At 43.2% G+C, this 19,101-nt stretch overlaps 1 protein-coding gene across 1 annotated transcript in view; it reads right to left on the reverse strand.

Annotated features, from left to right (window-relative positions):
• Positions 1-369: 369 nt before the first annotated feature.
• setbp1 (SET binding protein 1) overlaps positions 370-19,101 on the reverse strand; it is a 40,512-nt gene continuing 21,780 nt past the window's right edge. Inside the window, exons 3-7 of the mRNA XM_058070413.1 lie at positions 13,440-13,837; positions 11,215-13,125; positions 10,133-10,340; positions 8,985-10,044; positions 370-4,528 (exon numbers count right to left, since the gene is read on the reverse strand). Coding sequence (XP_057926396.1) covers positions 4,032-4,528; positions 8,985-10,044; positions 10,133-10,340; positions 11,215-13,125; positions 13,440-13,837 — 4,074 coding nt within the window. The 3' untranslated portion in view covers positions 370-4,031. The remainder of the gene's footprint in view (positions 4,529-8,984; positions 10,045-10,132; positions 10,341-11,214; positions 13,126-13,439; positions 13,838-19,101) is intronic.

The raw sequence follows: 19,101 nt of genomic DNA on the forward strand, positions 1-19,101 counted from the left end.
TGTTTGTCTTGAGTATTGTTGCTCTGTTCCTCTAATGGTGCACAATCCGGGAGAGGTGACAATTTGGATGCAGCAGGCGGGGGACTTTTCTTCTCTCTCTGTACAACACCAGCAATGCCAACAGTTCCATCAGCACCACGGAAACACGGAGACACATTTGGGCAGCTCACCCTGCAACCATGGTAACAAGAAGAATTTTACTAGTGGGCTGCAGCCAATAGTACCGCACTTCCCACTGCGCTGGCTCCAATAGGAAAGCAGCCTGCAGCCCGGCCCACTTAGAAGTAACAGTGATGGGCTACAGTGCTGCAAGGATTTAAAGATGGAGACTTGGCTGTTGCGCAAGTATGAGAGTACGAGTGTGTCGGTATGTGTGTGTGTGTGGCAGAGACTGCAGCATAATCTGATGAGAGCATGGGCAGTAAAGCTCATTCACTGCAACCATCTGACATTCAACTCATCAAAAGATACACGCAGTCTTAAAAAAGGACAACATCACAACAGCCTCATAAGCTGTCAATAAAGTCATTTATTATTTCACACAATGGATAACATGAACAACTTCAACTGTAGTTCTTCGTAATAAGTGCTCAACGCAGCCAGCCAACAGAAGGATAGCAAAAGAATGAGCTTTTCTCAGGAAAAAGAAGTTAAACAAAACAAAAACAAAAAATACCTACAAGATCATGAAAGATAAACATGACCAAAAGCATGCCGACAGACATGGATATACATATATATTGCATGTATATATGTGCTTCAGACATATATCTGTATGCTAGCAAATGCAAATACAAAATATATGTGTACACTTACACATACATACGGTGAAGAATATATGCATATGCATGTGCATCTAGTATTTACTCTATATGTCAAATATTTGCAGTTTTTAATATTCATACAATGTACAAAAATGCTTTATGAATTTAAAAAATCATTACAAAAAGAAAATATCAAACAATGTACAAGTGTTGCTCCAAATTCAACTTTCAGCTTTTCTAAAATACTTATGCAAACAATCAAGTTGAGCATGCAAAGAAAAGGAAAGCCACTCTAGAAAAAGATTGAAATTGACTATGTATACAAACTAAAATAGGCCCTCACTTTGTGCTCTAAAGAAGTACATTTATTGGTTTCAATGATTCGTCTGCACATTATTATCATGAATGGCGGAGAAACGGGACTTATACTTTCGAGGATGACTACATTAATGAGACCCAAATTTCCACTCCAAAGATCACAGCCACTGGTCCGGGGTTTGCGGTACGAACACAATACAACAACCTGGAACCGTCTTCACAAACCAAACCCATGATCAGTCCAAGTGGAGAGTGAAAGCTCTGGATGAGGACAATACTTGTCAGTGATAGAAGGCACCGGAGCATTGGCTGGTAGCAGAGAACAGATAGGACAGACAACATCTGGGATGTTCAGCTCTACAATCAACACGCTGCAGCCTGCCTGACCACAGCGAGGAGGAGTCAGCTGCATGCAATCCAAATCACACTCACCGCTCTCTTGACCTCGTCTGTGCCACAATGGACTGCATACCCTTGTGAGGCTTCTCGCAAAGCAAGGTTAAGCACATGAGGGCTAGGACGAGTGTATTTTAGGAGGGATATTTCCTCTGAGAGCTACCCAAACAAACAAGCATCTTCATGCTACTGCAGTGCCCCAACTGGCTGCAGGCAAAATAGTTGCAATTCAGCAGGGATTGCTATTTTTGGTGGACTACCGTGGGGTTCTTTCCTTTAGCACTGTGATAAGGCATGTTATTATTACTCTTGAGCTACATTAAAATCGATGTCTGAGGTGGTATCCTCAACTGTACTGTATTTTGGGGTCGGAGCAGTCTTCAGATGAACTTCAATACTGTGGTTTTATAACACCATCCCGTATTTTAGGAGATATGAGCAGAACGACTGAATGGCGCAATTCCTGGACAGTATTATTCTGTTTTACTCAACACTGGCATGGAGTTCAGAAAATTCCGACAGACATGCCATTTTGTTTTTTTTATAGTACGCAAGTCTCTTCATTTGTTTAGAAATACCATTGAAGCATGACAACCTCCTTTGCTGAGTATAGAGCTGTTTATAAGTCGCAAATAACACAATTTGGCTTCTACTTTACAACAAGGATATACTTCAAGTGAGTTTATGAATTAGGTCAATGTTACTATTACAGATCATTAAAGTCATTATAACAGAAAGCAGTTTTCATGAATTAGTGTGGGCTTGCTGACGGCTAACATCTCATCCAATAGAGTGGTGCTTAAGTATGCTAAAAAGCCAAACAACATAGGACGTGGGCCAGTTCGATCTTTATGCTACGGTAATTTGGGTCCAGAGGATCATAACACATGCTTCGTATGCATGGTATTTGTAATGGTGAATGTTAAATGCTGCTTGTTAGTTCTCATGTCAAACGTCATTGACCATAAGAGGAAAACAGAAATCATAAGGCACAAGTTGAGCTGCTGCGACTGAGAATCCCAGCCTGACCAAAATGACACAGAATCTCCTGAAGTAGAACAATGAATCTTTCTTTATATATGGAATATACACTAGTGAAGCATTTGATAAAAGAACCTGTTACACGTATACATTAAAACAATCCTGGCTACATTCTAGAGTGCACAAAGGGGGTGATTTACATTGGTGCCAACACGATGAAGACGCTGATTTCAATTCTTTTAAATAACACGTCCTCATAATTAATACTGAAACTTTGGTTATAAAATACTGAATTTTTGATTCTCTGTCCCAAAAATAGTTTTCAAATGCAATTACAAAGAGCGGGGTTAGATTTTCATACCACTTCATGTGAGCCCTCTCCATTCAATTCATAGCCGAGCTTCGGTTTGACGCTTTTGGCTGCGCAGCCTGCATATACAAATTGATTAAAAGTAATGCATGCTCTCTGGAATGGAAATCCACACCATCCAAGGCCAAACAACATAAGGCGGGAACAAGCATTTAAGTGCTGCATTTGATTGATGCAAGTGTATGGTTTTTCATAGTGCATTAAACCCACTTTTAAGGTTTACCAACAAAAAGAACACACCTGATACCCCCACTGTATACAATACCCCCTCCCCTCCCCAAAGATATAAACACAATAATGAGTGTATGACTGAATATATGTGGTTCTTTCTATCTGAAAACAAACGTGTCTTGAGTCGCACCCATGTCTGTTTTTGGTTATAAAAACAATATGCAACGTTCATTTGTCTATTGTACAACAATTATATTGGATATACTGAATTCTAGTCTGTGAGCTGCTTTCCTCTTGTACAAGGCAGGCATGAGTGGAAGTTGTGTCTATTTACAGTCTAGGACAGTCTTGTCTACCGTATTGCCTTTACGTCAGCGTCCAGGACAGGTATGAAAAGAAGGAAAGTAGACGTCTAGATTGGGAGAAGGTGAAGGGGAAAATAGGGAAATGGGATTGAGCTGCAGGGGTGGACCAAAAAATCACTTCCAAGAAGATAAGCAAACACTGAAGCGACATGAGCGCAAACACCAGGATAAGTAGAAGGGGAGGGTGGGTTAATTACTGCTGTATTCTCTTTGACAGGCTCCCTTAGAAAGGCAGAAAATAAGCTGAGCTGCACAGTTTTATATGAACCATAACCCCCCCTCCCTCGCCCTCCCTCGCCCTCCCTCCCTCCCCTTGCTGGTAATATATGGCTCTCGCCACATTCAGGTACAGTATCATAAAGTACCATACACATGACTGTATCAGATACATAAAGAATCACATAATATCCTATGCTATCATAAGTACCACACAGTTGTATAGCATCAGTATTAAATGGTGGGACTGGGTAGTGCCATATTAAATGTAGGTCCAAGGAATCCAAACAGAGGGATAGCAACAAAAGTGTTCCGACCCACCCTTATCCTCCCAAACCAAAGTGCACCAAGGGGTCCTGGGATTAAGGGCACTGGATATGGTAAGGTTGAAACATTGCTGGCTCCTTTAAAAGCTCTTGTTCATTTACAGAGTTGCTCTCTCCTGCAGGTCTATTGATTGGAAGGGGCCCATAAGTCGTCCCTGCTGTGGCCCCTACCCCTCCGTTTGCCCACTTTGGCCGGCGGAGGCACTGACCGAGCTTTATGGACCACCTTCTCAATGGTTGCCGAGATGGAATCATGGCTGGGGAACTCCAGAAGCTCTGGCGTCAAAGCGGGCCTGAGGCTCTGTCTACCTGGTGGCTCGTCACACCTCTCCAGAACAGGCATCCCCTGAGTCCTGCCGTCACCTCGCTTTGTGGACAACGAGTCCAAACCGCGGCCATCCTCTCTCCGGTTGGTCGGCCCTGATTCATCATCCAGGGGTTGTTTTCGGGGCCGTCCAGGTCGTCTTTTGATAACATTGTTTCCTGTTTTGGCTTGTCGCTGCAGGCGCTTGGCACGGAGGATTTTCTGCACATGCTCAAAGTTCAAAGAATGCATCCTCCTCACCTCCTTCTGGATCTGTTCCACCTCTCGACGTTTATACCGACGCTTACTGGTAGCACCTGCGAAAATAAAAACAAGAAAGGTGAATGCATGAAGTGAATGAATTCTTTTGCAAGTGCTTCGATTAAAATGAACATCCCCTGCGAGGCCAAAAAAGACTCCATACCAGTTTTGCTCACGGAGGGAATATCTTTTTTTTTCCCACTTCAAGAGCTTCCTGCTAATTTTGACATATTCATGTAAGCCTTTCAAAGCCCAGCTGAGCCAGGAGAGCAGATCCTATCCTATAATTGTGTGCTAGAGAGCAGAGAGGAGGAAACCCACAGAAATGTCTCCTTCAGCCATTTAATATGTTTCCACACAATGACAACCCTGTGCATCTGGAGCAATGGCTGCCAAAAGCCATCTAAACACACACATATAATTAACACTGCAATTTCTAATTTCCTTCTTGATTTCAGATACATCTTTCTGTCTCTGCCACTTTTTTTGTTTTCCATTGCTTAGACCCCACCACCCTCCCTTTTCGTCTGGGCATTGATTCCAGGATTGAATGAACCACAGCCAACATGGAGGAAAAGCGCAATCAGCCACTAGGGTCTCCAAGCAGCGTGCAGACAGAATGCTGGTCTTATTATTTTTTCAACTTTTACTCATCTTCATCGTGCTGTTTTTCTTTTGCCACAGTATCACACATTTACAATCATCTACATATTGCTTTTAATAAAGCGTGGTATGCTAGATTTATGGACGTGTAAATAAAGGTAGAGTAATTGCTCTTTTATCACCATTAATTGGTACCAGACGATAATAAGTGAACTCCTCACTTATAATTGAATATTTTCGTAGTTAGAGCAAAGAAAACAACCTTCTAAATACACCGTTTAACATCATTAGAGCCCTCTAGACATAAAATAACACCCCTACAATTAAATTTACGATTAAATCATCAACATAATAACATAGAATAAGAGTAAATAAGCCTTTCAAAACACAAGACATGCTGAGTGGCGAGCAGACAGGAAGTGTCTTGTTAAGTTGTCTTGTTAAGTTGATCTTTAGCTTGGCGTGCGTTACTGCAGCAACAGTAACCCGTGTTTTTATCAGGGATGTTCATTTGGCATTATTGTGCCCGTTGAGACGTAATGTAAACCTGCAACGAAAGCCTGTTGTTGCGGCAATCAAGTCTGGTGTTTGTGTGTCTCACCGAACACGACTGTAGAGAAGATAACTGACACCTAGTGATCAGTGTAGAACACTGCAGTATATATCGTCAAATTTACTCAAATTAATCATAGTTTTCAAATGAATTAATCGTGATTAATCACATTGGCAAATATGTGTGAAATATGCCCGTTTGTTACTAATAAAATTATAAAAGCGTCAGAATCTGTGGGGATGTTATTGTGCTCTGTCACCATAACGGGGGGGGGGGGGGGGGGGGGGGGCTTCACAACGTATGAATGTGTTAATTACAAATTGAAACCTAATTTAAAAACATTATTGTGCCATTGTTAACGTGTTATTTTTGCAAGCCCTAATAGCAATAATGCAGTTACGCTTCGGCACAGTTGAGCAGTTTTAGGCGTACCATCGCTTTATGATAAAACACTACTGAACTGCAAATTTCCTGACTTTTTGGATTACTGCAAGTCATTCTTTTAAAGGGGAATCTTGGTTACCGTATATCCCGATCAGCTCAATTTACATTGAAAATGTCCAAATAGCAGCCTGTTAGCATGCTAATAACTGTAACCGGAACTGGAAGCCATTGTCCCCCAGCACTGTCGCCCGTTTATGACATCATCAGTGGCTGACACAGTAATTTTTTGCTAACTAACACAGTTCACCACAAGTTTGCTGCTTGTCTTATTGATCACTTTTCTATGCCGCTTATCCTCACTAGGGTCCCGTGGGTATGCTGGAGCCTGATACACCGACCTTGGTACACCCTGGACCGGTCGCCAGCCAATCGCAGGGCACATATAGACAAACAACCATTCACTCCTACCAATTAACCTAACATGCATGTTTCGGGAATGTCGGGGGAAACCAGAGTGCCCGAAAAAAAACATACATTCATTATTCTAAATAGTGTTTTGTGTCCGGAACAGATGAATTGGTTTTGCATTATTTCTTATGGGACTGATTAGAGTAAGTTCCGGTTTGAGCTGGACCTTCTTTAATAATGACACTAACCAAGGTTCCACTGCATTTCTGTTAAGTAAGGAGGCAGTTATCATCAGTGACTGCCGAGGTAGATTGCATCCCAGTTGTGTTCCATCGCATGTGTTAGGGTATGGGTATGGACAAGCAGCCGTACCCAGGCCCACCTCTTGGAAAGGGACGTTTATTCCACACTTCTATTGATACCACTGTCATTCAAAGGGGGAACATTTTTGTTATCATTTTATTCATGATTTTATTTCTATTTCCATTAATCCTTATCCTCACCAACATCTAAAGGATTCTTTCTTGGCCCATTTCTCAACCCTTTCGTATCTTACATTTTAAATCATTTATGTGAAACAGGCAATTAAAGCAGCCTATTAATACATCTGCTCAACTTTAGTTTAAGATATCTCAACCAAGACACCAAACTCCATCTAACTGCCACATACAGTTAAATACACCATGTGATTCTGTAGTAGCCTTTTCTCTAATTTTAAGGGACTAAAAAGAACTTATAGGGGCAAATAAAGAGACTGGTCTCCATTAAGATGGATTTGCTAATGAACTATGAAGGAGGAGAGATCAAGTAAAGCCTGACCACCCTCCATTTACAACTCAGAAGAACATCACATTCTATTGTCGTTCAAGAATTCAGGGCAGACAATGAAATTAGTCTAATGCAGAAAGCAATAAGTATCAAGAGTTTATGAGCTGTGCACGTTATCAGCTCAACTAAGCTCTGTCTCTCTCTCTCTCTCTCTCTCACACACAGACACACACACACACACAAAGTAGATGAAATTTATGAGCTGCATACACGGAACATAAAACGTGTGACCTTCAGCGGTACGAGGGTCCATACAGCACTGAGGACTTGGAAGCTCCCACTGCATACACGCTAATGGTTTCATCTTTGACGATCTTTCTTGGCATTGTGAATGTGTTATAAGCATGGGATTTAAAGAAAATTGTTCTCATTAATTCAGAGAGACCTGATAAAAATACTATTAAAGCACACTATATTGAAAAAATATATATTATTAATATTAATGCTAATGGTAATGGTTTATTTCATTTGAACATGCATCAGATTACAATTGAGTGCATCACATAATCAGTTCACAGTTCCACTTGTCCAAAATTAAAACTACATATGTGTACAATTTTAGTTGTTTTTTTTTTGCCATGTGTGTCTCCATGTAGGTACGTGCACACGTGCTTGTATTTTAATTGGACTAAAGCTGTGAAGTGAAGCAGTAAGTCATGCTAGAGGAGGGGCAGAGGGAATAGGGAAAGGAGAGGGTAATGGGGGAACAAGGGGGAGGGGAGACCTGGAAAAAAAAAGAGGGAAATCGGAAAGAGTGGGGGAGGAAGAGGTGGAAGGAGACGTCTGCATATGGATGTGTGGATTCCCAACCACTGGAAGAAAATAAGGAAGAAATCGGTAAAAGGACTGTAAAAGGAAAGTGGATTGGAAAAGGAACAAGGGGACGTGCAAGGTTTGGGTTGTGTGTATATGACTCATCCGTCCTGGATCCCTTGGGAGCAGTGGGGAGGGGGTGTATTCTGACGAAGCCCCTAGCTTCTCCTCCCCGCCACTGGACTAGGCCCCAGTCATTAAACTGCTGGCTGCGAGCCAGCTCTTTTAACACAGGCAAGGGCCTTTTACGGCGTGTCTGTAGAAAATAAATCACACTGTGTGAATAATATATCTCTGGCAAAGGCATTGGCAGGAGCGGAGGAAGGGACGGGGGAGGAGAGATTGGTGAATTATAGTTGTCTCCATCCATGCATTACGTTCTCTTGATCCCAAGCCAGATGTGCTCAAACGCATCAGAATTCAGAATGTACAAAAAAATGCATATTAGTTTGGTATTTGTGGACTACACCGTATTTTTATATGCTTTTAAGTCATGCTATTGGTGTATACTCGATGCTTCTATGTTAAATTAAAACTTTGGAACCCTGTCAAGGCTAAATATAAATGTAATGAAATTGATGCCTCATTAGGGAATTGCCTTATTATATACCACTAAAGAATAAAATAATGCATTAGACATCAATTAATTTTCAAAATTAGGTTTTTAACATGTGTCCACCAGTTATGTGTTCCTTTGACGCTGGATATCGAACAATCACTGAAGGAATCCCCACCAGTGACAACCTCTCTAATATTGCACAGACTGATTTGCACTCACCCATTAAATCAGTGGCATACATAGTCATTGTGTTGCACAGCAAAACAAGTAAAAAACCCCAATATAGCACAAAAGGAAGACCCATTTCATTTGTGTAGTATCACCAATGCGAGGACACAGTATGAAGTATTAATGTGTTTCTTACCAGAGAGAGGAGGGCTGGAGCACTCATTCATCTGTCCTGACTCCTGCCTGGCAGTCTGCAAAGGCATTAGGCCTTGATCTCCAAACACAGTGGGTCTCATCTTCCTGTTCCTCGAACCACATTCATCCTCCTGTGACCCCAAGAAGAGGAAGGATGCGGATTCGGGTTGCTGTGATTGACTACTGTAGCTACTCATGAAGGTGTTAGTAGGCTGTCCGGTCTGACGAGAATGAAAGTGGTTGTCAGAAAGAGAGTGTGAGGATAGATTTTCCGAATCAAACATCCCCAAAGTGGATCCCAGGCTTGGCCCTTTGCCATTGGCCCTCTGCTTCTCCGGATGCTTTGCAGGGCCCTGCCTGGATGAGTCACTCAGATTGTTGTGATGTGAACTGGCCTTTGCCCCACTGAAGAGGCCACCCAACTCCTGACGGTCTCGTGGAGAGAGCAAGGGTTCGTCTTTGTGCTTATGTTTGTGCTTGTGCTTCCTCTTATGGAGGCGAACACCTCCGAGACCACCTGAACCGCCGTTCCCTAGTGATCCTAAAACATCTCCTCTCACAGAAGGTCCCTGAAGTTGACCACTGGCGCTGTGATGCTTCACCCCTGCCTGGAGCTTTGTGTGTCCACTGGAGTGGAAAGCCTTGGGAGGGGGAACAGCAGGTCTCATAAACGGTGATGGGGGAACATGTCCAAGGGAGTGGTGAGGCAGGTAGAACGGGGGTGCAGTGGGGAAGTAGCCCAGACTGAGATGGGGCGTGTAAGGCATGGCATACGGTGCTGCATAGTAATTTCCCCCCGCCAGCGGATAGCCATATCCTTGAACAAAAGGTAGCTTCGAGGTGATTGGCTCACTGGCTTTAGCTGGACGACCCCGTCTTCTCTTGGCCTTTAGATCAGCATTCCTGCGGATATACGGACTGGAGTTGCAGGGGTAGGTGTCATAGGTGACTGGGTAATAATGGTGGAAGTTGAGGCGGAAAATAGATGGATAGGGATGCTGTGGGTAACAGGTGTAGGGTCTTCTGTGAGACACTCGTAGCTGCTGAAGCTTTGACACAACCTGGAAGTGCGGAGTTTAAAATTGGACATAGTTAAGAGTTAGCGTTCACATTGCAGATATTGCAAGAAGAATGTACGATGAGACCAACCTCCTCTAACTCAGAAAGAAATTGAAGATGGTCCCGACTCTGAAGACACTTCCTCTTACGACGATTATGTTTTTGCTTCTTCTCCTGCTGGGTAAGGAAGTTGTCCACAGCAGCTACTTGTCGTTCACTTCGAGCTCTGTTGCCTTTGGCGGATGCTTCAAGAGCAGCAGCCTCCACAGCCTCAAATCCACACAGATCAAATGAATACCTGGAATAATACAACACAACATTTTCACACTGTGAAATCACTGACTTCACCAAGTGATGTAATAATAGGTTATCACATGGTTATACCAGACATTTGTATACCAGACAAACCATGTGATCATCTTATTATCACATACTATTTAATCATGAGCTTATTATCACATACTATTTAATCAAAAGACCATTTTGTTTCCAGAAAATTTTCAGTTTATTACATGTATTATATCTAAACAGTGTAAACACAATAATTGCAAAAATATTTCAACAATAATATTTAATTAAAGTTCCATTAGTCCATTAGTCCATTAGGAGTTTGCATGTTCTCCCCGTGCATGCGTGGGTTTTCTCCGGGTACTCCGGTTTCCTCCCACATTCCAAAAACATGCTAGGTTAATTAGCGACTCCAAATTGTCCATAGGTATGAATGTGAGTGTGAATGGTTGTTTGTCTATATGTGCCCTGTGATTGGCTGGCGACCAGTCCAGGGTGTACCCCGCCTCACGCCCGAAGACAGCTGGGATAGGCTCCAGCACCCCCGCAACCCTCGTGAGGAAAAGCGGTAGAAAATGAATGAATGATAAAGTTTGGGGTTTTTTTGTGACTGGAGAAGGACTAGGAATATTTATAGTGTGTGTTCACGCTCATGCGCTGTTCTCTGATTGGTTGTTTCACAGGCACGATACCAGAGCAGCGCGCTCCGAGTGGACAGCTACGGGGGCTGATACTGGACATGGTTAAAGTCTATATTTTATCAGTATCACTGCCCTGGGCTTTGACACAGTATCATTTCGGCCTTTTCCCGTATCATTCATGGGCAGTTCCTAGGGTACAGGGCCAATTAATACTGTAGTATGTGATAAGAAAGAAAACGGTACCTGCGCCGAGAGGCAGGGCCTTTCTCAGTCTGATCTGAGGTGCTGTTGTTGTCAGTCCCAATCCCGCTGTCACTCGGAATGGTCTCTTCACTGTGGGACTCGCTAATTGGAGACAAGGTGACCTCCTTCACTGATGCACCTTCTGATAGTTGGGAGGGTGAATTAGCTAGAAGACGTGGAGGTGATAGTTTCCATCCCCCAGAGAGGAATCCCCTACCAAGATGTTTTGGGGGCAGGGCTGAGATGGGCTGCAGACTAGGCATAGTGGCATCAGAGTGGCTGGCTCGCATTGATGGAGTACTGGTACCGGGTGAGGAGGTGTTTGCTGCTACAATGGAGCTCTCATAGAGACTGGACATTGAAACAGACATGGAGGGCTTATCCCTTATCGGCTTTGGAGGGTTGGAGCCTTGCATTTCAGCTCGAGGTTTCCGACCTCTCTTTTTACCAATGTAGATGGTTCCTCTCTTGCTGACATTGATTTGTTTTCCCAGACGAGCCTCGATGGTAGATGCCATCGCGCTCATAGCAGAGGTAACGGGTGCAGATGGAGACCTTGATGTGTTGTTCTTACTGGTGCTTGAGAGGATCTCATTTAAGATGCTCTGCATTTTACCAAGCTTCACCTTGTTCACTGGCCTTGAATTGCTTTTACCACGTTTCACTTTCAGACCGCTGCCACTGGTAGCTGTTGATGCCATTTGCAGTAATGTGTTTGGCGAGTGTGTCTTTCTCCTGCGGTTTAGCCCTGCAGAAGTTTCTTGTGCAAGCGGGCTTGGGGGTGAAGTGGAAGTGCTCTCGTGGATGGTCTCAACAGTTAGAAGGGGTTGCTTCTTGGGGCGTCCTCTTTTCCTTTTGATGGGCATGTGGACGGTCAGGCTGTCAGTATTTGTATAAAGTGGGCTAGAAGGAGTGATAGGAAAGGCAGATGGTGGGTCCGCTACCATTGATGGACTACTGCAGATGTCTCTCTGGGGTGAGGTGATGCTTGTGTGGGTTTTTGCTTTCAGGTACAACCATCTGTCCTTACACTTGCTTGATCTGGAACTTACTGTGGAGATGGTGCTGTGACTTGGACTAGGACTCAAGGTTGTCCATGGTCTGGGGCTGGGGCTTAAGTTCGGCCTGGGCTTAGGGCTTGGACTCATACTTCCCTTGGGGCTTGGGCTGGGGTTTGGGCTAGGAAGTGTGGGATTTGTAGATATGTTAGCTTTACTCACGTTAGGGGTAAGATCTCTGTGTTTTTGTGCATCAGTGTTGCTCTTGGGCCGACCCACAGGGTTCTTTTTCATTCTGTTGATACTCAAAGTTGATTCTGGATCAGGTCCATTCCTAACTATTTCATCTCTTTCCGTCCTGTCTACCCTTTCCCCTTTTTCTCTCTTATCACCTTTATCCAGTCTTTCGGTTTTCTCTATCCCCTCTACACTGACATCAACCTGACTTGAGAGCCTGGAATCATTTTTGTGAGTCTCCATCTTATGAGCGACTTTGGGTTCTGGAGGCTTATACTGGTGCTTCTCCGTTGTGTCAGAGTCCTTTCGCTGCCGAGACTGCTCCTCAATAGAAAAGGACTCATCAAAAGAAGGCCTTCTCCGCCTCTTTCTTCCTTTTCCTTCTTCTGTCAGCACCGGCATCTCTCTGTCCGCTTCATCCCCTCTCCTGCCAGGAAGTGTTCGCTCTCTTTCATCCTTCCTCCTTTCCTCTCTTTCTTCACAAAACTGCTGAGTCGTATCTTCTTGTCTGTACCTCTGCCTGTCCTCTGAATTAGATGGGCTCTCTGTTTCTTTTTCAGACTGTCTTCCCCACTGCGTCTCAGGATTACAGAGCATCTTCTGGGAGTCCTTCCTGCCATACTTCCTCTTGATGTTCCCAAAGAGCTGCTCATTAACTTCCTGTAAACCTCTCCCCCTGGATAAAGTATACAAACAACCATAAGCATGAGATACTGATGTAGAAAGAACATTTCAGGCACTACAAAAAACGAGCGAACTAGCTTTCTGTCAAAGAAGATCAAAAAGCAGCAACACTGCAATCGATGGCAATTACATATGCATTTGCATAATTAGTTTTGCAGTGACTACTTGCTGTGATGTATTTACAGGTCATTTATTCTGTGACAGTTTGACTTGAGGAAGACACCCTCTAAGTATTCGAAAAATCTCTCATGTTGGTGTGTGCTGAGATCCAATATAAAGTGAAAAAAAGGAAGAAATGAGCCACACCTGCTGAGAGAGGTCAAGTTGAGAATACTGGCATCTGTAACAACTGGCAGCTGCAGGTCTGGAGTCACTGATCTTTGAGGTGAGTGGCTGTGAGTCACAGTTCTTGAGAAAGGTGCATTTGAATCCATTAAACAGCTCCGACTGGCTCCCGCCTGCTCTATGGTTGGCTCAGGATTGGCTGGAGAAACAGAAGGTGCTCTGAACGTGATCCAGTCGGGACTGACTTGGTGCTGGGAAGCGTGTTGGAATTGTTGCGTGGGGGTGTGTTGTGTTGGCTGTACAAGGGAGAGAGTGGGAGCAGGGACCAGAGTGTTGCGAGGCTGGTGTTTAGGTGGAGAGGGATCTCCCAGTAGTTGCAACAGGCCTCCTTGAACAGACCGGAACTGGCGCTCGTACGTCTGTGAACGACAGAAAAGAAAACAATGAAAGGCCGCTATGATGACAAGACATGATTACATAGCAAAGAGCAGAGAGACAAGATACAAACATTGAGCAACCATTAAACAATAATAATTTCCTGTGTGGCTGCACGGTGGTTGAGTGGTTAGCATGCAGGCCACATAGCTAGAAGACCCAAGTTAGATTCCATTGGAGTTTGCATGTTCTCCCTGTGCATACGTGGGTTTTCTCCGACTTCCTCAGACATTCCATTAACATGCATGTTAATTGGTTAATCCATAGGTATGAATATGAGTGTGGTGTGAATGGTTGTTTGTCTATATGTGCCCTGTGATTGGCTGGCGACCAGTCCAGAGTGTACCCCGCCTCTCACCCGAAGACAGCTGTGATAGGCTCCAGCATCCCCGCGACCCTCGTGAGGATAAGCGGTAGAAAAAGAATGAATGAATGAATTTCCTGTGTTCATAATATCAGGCTACACTGTAAGATCATTTTTTAATGTACATATTTTGTCATTAATTTCTTGTGCTCTGAGATCCCCGCACCCTCTTCACTGCAGGACTGATCGAGGGTTTTAATACAGCTTGTGTGCACGAGCAAACAGTGCACAGCCAAACAAAAGGCTTGTTTACAGAGCAATTAAATTCCTGTGGCAAGGATGTTGCATGCTGCGTGAGCTGGGGGCTAAGGCTGGTGAAGTCTCACTGCACACAGTGTATAAAACACAGTAGTGTAACTCAGCATGTCCCTGAATGTCCTTTTACTTGCATGCACAATAATAACTTACATTGTTTTTTAAAGTCTTGCTTTTACCCGGGCTGTCAAATAATTACAAATTTTAATCAGATTAATCACCATTTCAAAATTAATTATCATGATGAATCACCATTAGCAACTATGTCTGAAATATCCCCATTTATTCATTAATTAGCTGAAAAATAAAGGACAGGATATATATAGATATATTTGTATGCATCAACAGCTCCAAATGAACTCAATATGTCAATCGTTCTCGTAATGAGAATGAGGAGGTGTCGTTCCCAGGATGAACGGACTAGAGATATGTGTGAGTTGGACATACATACAGTTGTTAGGTGTTGGAATTATACTGTTGTTGATGTGTTCAGGTCAGAATGAAGTTAGAACTAAAGTTAAAGTGATTGTGGGGGGACGTGTGCTTCGAAAGCACAGTGGGGAACTCTGCCGTCTGTCTGCCATTGTAAGAGAGAGGAGTGCATGCTCTGGTACGCATGTGTCAATTACACACACAAAAAAATTGTATTTAATTCATTAAATAAATGAGTTACCGCCATTAACACATTATTTTTGACTGCTCTAGTTTTGCCTACTGGCACCAAAGACGGCTCTTTCCATCCAGGCATGCTTTGATATGATATTTCTGTCATTGTGTTTATTTTCCCAGTAAATTAAACTGTATATGTATGAGGCCTGAAAACCAAACTTAGGCATGCTGTTAGTTAGGTCTCCTTTTTTATGCTAGCATTTCAGGACAGCATTTCACTGTAAAAATGATGACAAAGACAATAAATTACAAATGATCCTTTGGTGAACTGCTTACAAAAAGGATGCTGACACCATGATGGCAACATATTTTTCAGCATATGGCCACAAGTGCAAAGTCCACTTTGAATCCACACCTGCTAGTTTACTCTGAACCACTTAGACATCAAGGAATGCAAAGGCCTGACATGCTGTTATACAACAATACGCCGCTTAACGTGTCACGACCACATAATCAGTGGCTGCTGGAAGATGAGAAATGGAGCAGTGGACTGCCTTTGTGGTTTAGCCTGTTATTAACAGACTCAGTATGACGCAACAAGACACTGCTCAGCTGCGCTGCAGGAAGATGTAACCTAACCACAGGCGAGCCTCTCAGCATGTACACATGCAAGCGCACACGCACACTAGATGTACATTATAAAAGCTTTTACTCTTTGTTCACTCTATCGGTTACCAAAACATAAATGCGCACAGCCAGGGCGCCAATTTTAATCAAGATATTTCAGCATCTTGCCAGATAATTAGCTTCTTGCAGGCAGATATGCAGACACAACCAGCACTGAATATATAATATAGTCATCACAGAGTACTTACTGGAAAAGAAAGTGCTTATTTTCTATATTTCAGCTTGCCAATGTCTGGTTTTACCCTCATTTCATCAACCACTCTATTTTCTCCCTCATCTTGCATCTCTCTCTTGCTCTCTCTCAGTCAGGCAGTGACACTCGGGTTGTCCTTGCACGCTTGCTGCAGAGGCTGTTTATAATGGCGCATTCTCATACCCACTGATTAACCCAACATGCAAGCTTGAGAACACACACTCACGCAATCACTGAGCAGCATGAATGATTAATAAAGCCAGAAAATACTCTCACACACACACACACACACAATGGTGGTGCAATTGAATGCATGTATGCTAGTGTACACTGACACAGGAGAAGAGATGATGGGGGTCTAAGATGACAGGCAACCGATACACACACACTTTCTCATTTTACTTACTGCTGCAGGTTAATGTAGTACAAACAGCCAATAATATGGAAAAAAAAACGTGCTCACAAAATATGTCCTCTATACTAACCACACATTATGAACTTTAACACACATGTTAAAGACAAAGCTCTTACCATTAAGAGGAGAGGAAAATACAACAACAAAAAGAAGAAAACATCCCCCCATCCCAGTTAAGGTTGATTTATTGGCACTAGTTCAGCTTTGTGTCCATAGCTTCCTCCCCTCTAGCCTGTCCTCTATGCCACAAACAATGCATGATTCATCTCCAGGGAAAACAAACTCTAATAGTCACACAAATAACTAGGGATAGCGTGCAATGGCAGTTGCCATGTGAGCAGAACTCTCCCATTTATAGGAAACGATTAGGTCTGTCACGATATGAAATTTTGCTGGTTGATAATTATGCTACAAAATATCATCGATATTCAATATTATCGCAACATTTTTTCTTTCATTTTAGTCATGAGAGGTGTCATTCACATTTGCACCACTAGTGTGTGGCGTGTACCTGTGTGTGAAATATACCGGTATAAGAAATGATCAAACGTAAACAGAATGAAATGATATGAATGAAATGCTGTAATGCTGAGGACAAGGAACGTTCGTGTGTAGAAGTATTTACTCGCAGATCGCTCAATCATGGTACAAAATCATTATAAACACTGAACAATACACAGGTTGAAATGGTGATAAACGCCGGCGAAAGTTGGCTAAATCTCCACTTCTAGAACTTTAGTGGAAGCTAGCTGGGTTAGCTTGTGTGGTTTGTGTGAGACCAGCACAGTGCGGCGCAGCCACGCCTCTGGCGCATAATGGGTACTCAACCTGACGGCAGCTGAAAGTATGACGCCAACCGAGGCCTCTATACCACCCAAATCAACATTTTAGAAGTGAAGGTTTAAGGTTTGTAGTTTTTTATATAAGACTCAGTTGAAATTTAAATTTTGTATTTTTTATATCACCGTATTGTGATATATCCCAAAAATATTGCGATACTGCATATGCAGAGGTCCATATCACCCAACCCGTATACTGAATACATCACAAATGTGTCATGTCAGTATATATCGCAGGCCAGATTATGTTGTCACAGTTTGTGTTTTCCATTTGTACATAAGGTTTATTATATGTATTGACTGATCTTGTGTATTTTGACATATACCTGAACTGACGTTCATGTTTTCATTAACATTAGCAGTTTGTGTGTCAGCTCTAGAACACTTTTGATACATGAACTAATTTTGTTTTCCGATTCATAATAATACCCCAAGTACCTGTAAAGACCGTGCCGTAGTATTCGTAGTATTTAGTAGTCAGTTGGAAGAAGATATAATAACAGACAACATCAATGGCAGAGTGTTTACTTCTCAGAGAATGAGGAACTGCAGCAGCAAAGTGGAACCTGTGGAGTATAATACTGCAGCATCCAAAGCTAAGGTATTGGTCATCAGTCACTGGCAGTGGTTTAAATCACCAGCTGGGTATTGACCAGACACACTTAGAACCCTGGCTGAACAGGTAGTGGAAATAGTACCTGGTAGTACATGCTTTGGCCAATGGAAAGTGGTACTGTGCAGTGATTAAATCGGATGTATTAATTCTGTAAAGCCATTTTAACACATTCAGATTATTCTATTGGCTATTTCCCCTCATTTAGATATTGATTTTAAATTAAATGAATGGTTATGCCTTAGCAAAGGTTTGCCATCTCAAAGTGCTGCAGTTTTGAATGTGCCTTATGATCTACATGCACTCTCACAGGCTTGCAGCAGGGGGCAGCGGTTTTGACAGCAGCAGCCAATCCTAGGGCATGATTGCGAGGTTTTAACCACCACTGTTCTTGCTGTAGCAGGTTGTACTGACATATATATTGTATATTAGAAAGACCACACCCAAAACAAACTTATTTGATGTGATTACATAGTACTCGCCCCTGAGGCTTTCAACCCTGAGTTGAGGGGTTGAGGGTCATACTCCACAGTTCAGTCGACAACCTTTTTTTCTTGCATGTCTTCTTCTGGGTCAACGCTGCAATAACACGCATGGGTTTTTACCACCCAAATGGTAAAGTCAGATATGGAAGTGTGCAAATGTCCTCCCACTGGTGATGTAACCATCAGCGCGCAGTGGAGGAGGTCATGGATAATAAGTGACTAAGTGCTGCAATCACCCAAGTGAGAGGCGACGAGTCGCTTGAGTCAGCATAATGTCAAAGACTGGCAAATGCGTGAAGGGAACACTGTCACTCTGCAGCAGGTAAACAGAGGTATGGATGTGTGTAGAGGGTTGCACTCCCCTCTTCTCCATTTTGCTATGTAACAGCCCCTCCCGCAGCTTTGCTCTCATTCAGCCTCTTGTTTTCCACTCTTGTGTAAACTCACAAGTGGAACTTTTCCCTCATACATGGAGCAACCCTGGCTGCACTAGTGCATACCGGGAAAGAACACCCTAGCACAAGGGCACACCCAGATCTCATGACAGAGCACACACACACACATGTACATGTATACACAGAGGCAAACTACACACACACACAGACACACAAACATGCTGCCCTTCAAATAGTTTTTCACAGCCCTTTATTTGGCAGCATGCCCGGTGGTTAGAGTGTTTCATTTTTCCCTGTGTATGGAACTGGGCAGCTGTCCAGACAGACACACAAAAGGGGGGTGGGGGTAGGGGCACAGAAAAAGAGAGAGGGGTAGAATTGGAGTGGGGAGGG

The sequence above is a fragment of the Doryrhamphus excisus genome, chromosome 4, assembly GCF_030265055.1.
Source record: "Doryrhamphus excisus isolate RoL2022-K1 chromosome 4, RoL_Dexc_1.0, whole genome shotgun sequence".
Classification (NCBI taxonomy): Eukaryota; Metazoa; Chordata; class Actinopteri; order Syngnathiformes; family Syngnathidae; genus Doryrhamphus; species Doryrhamphus excisus.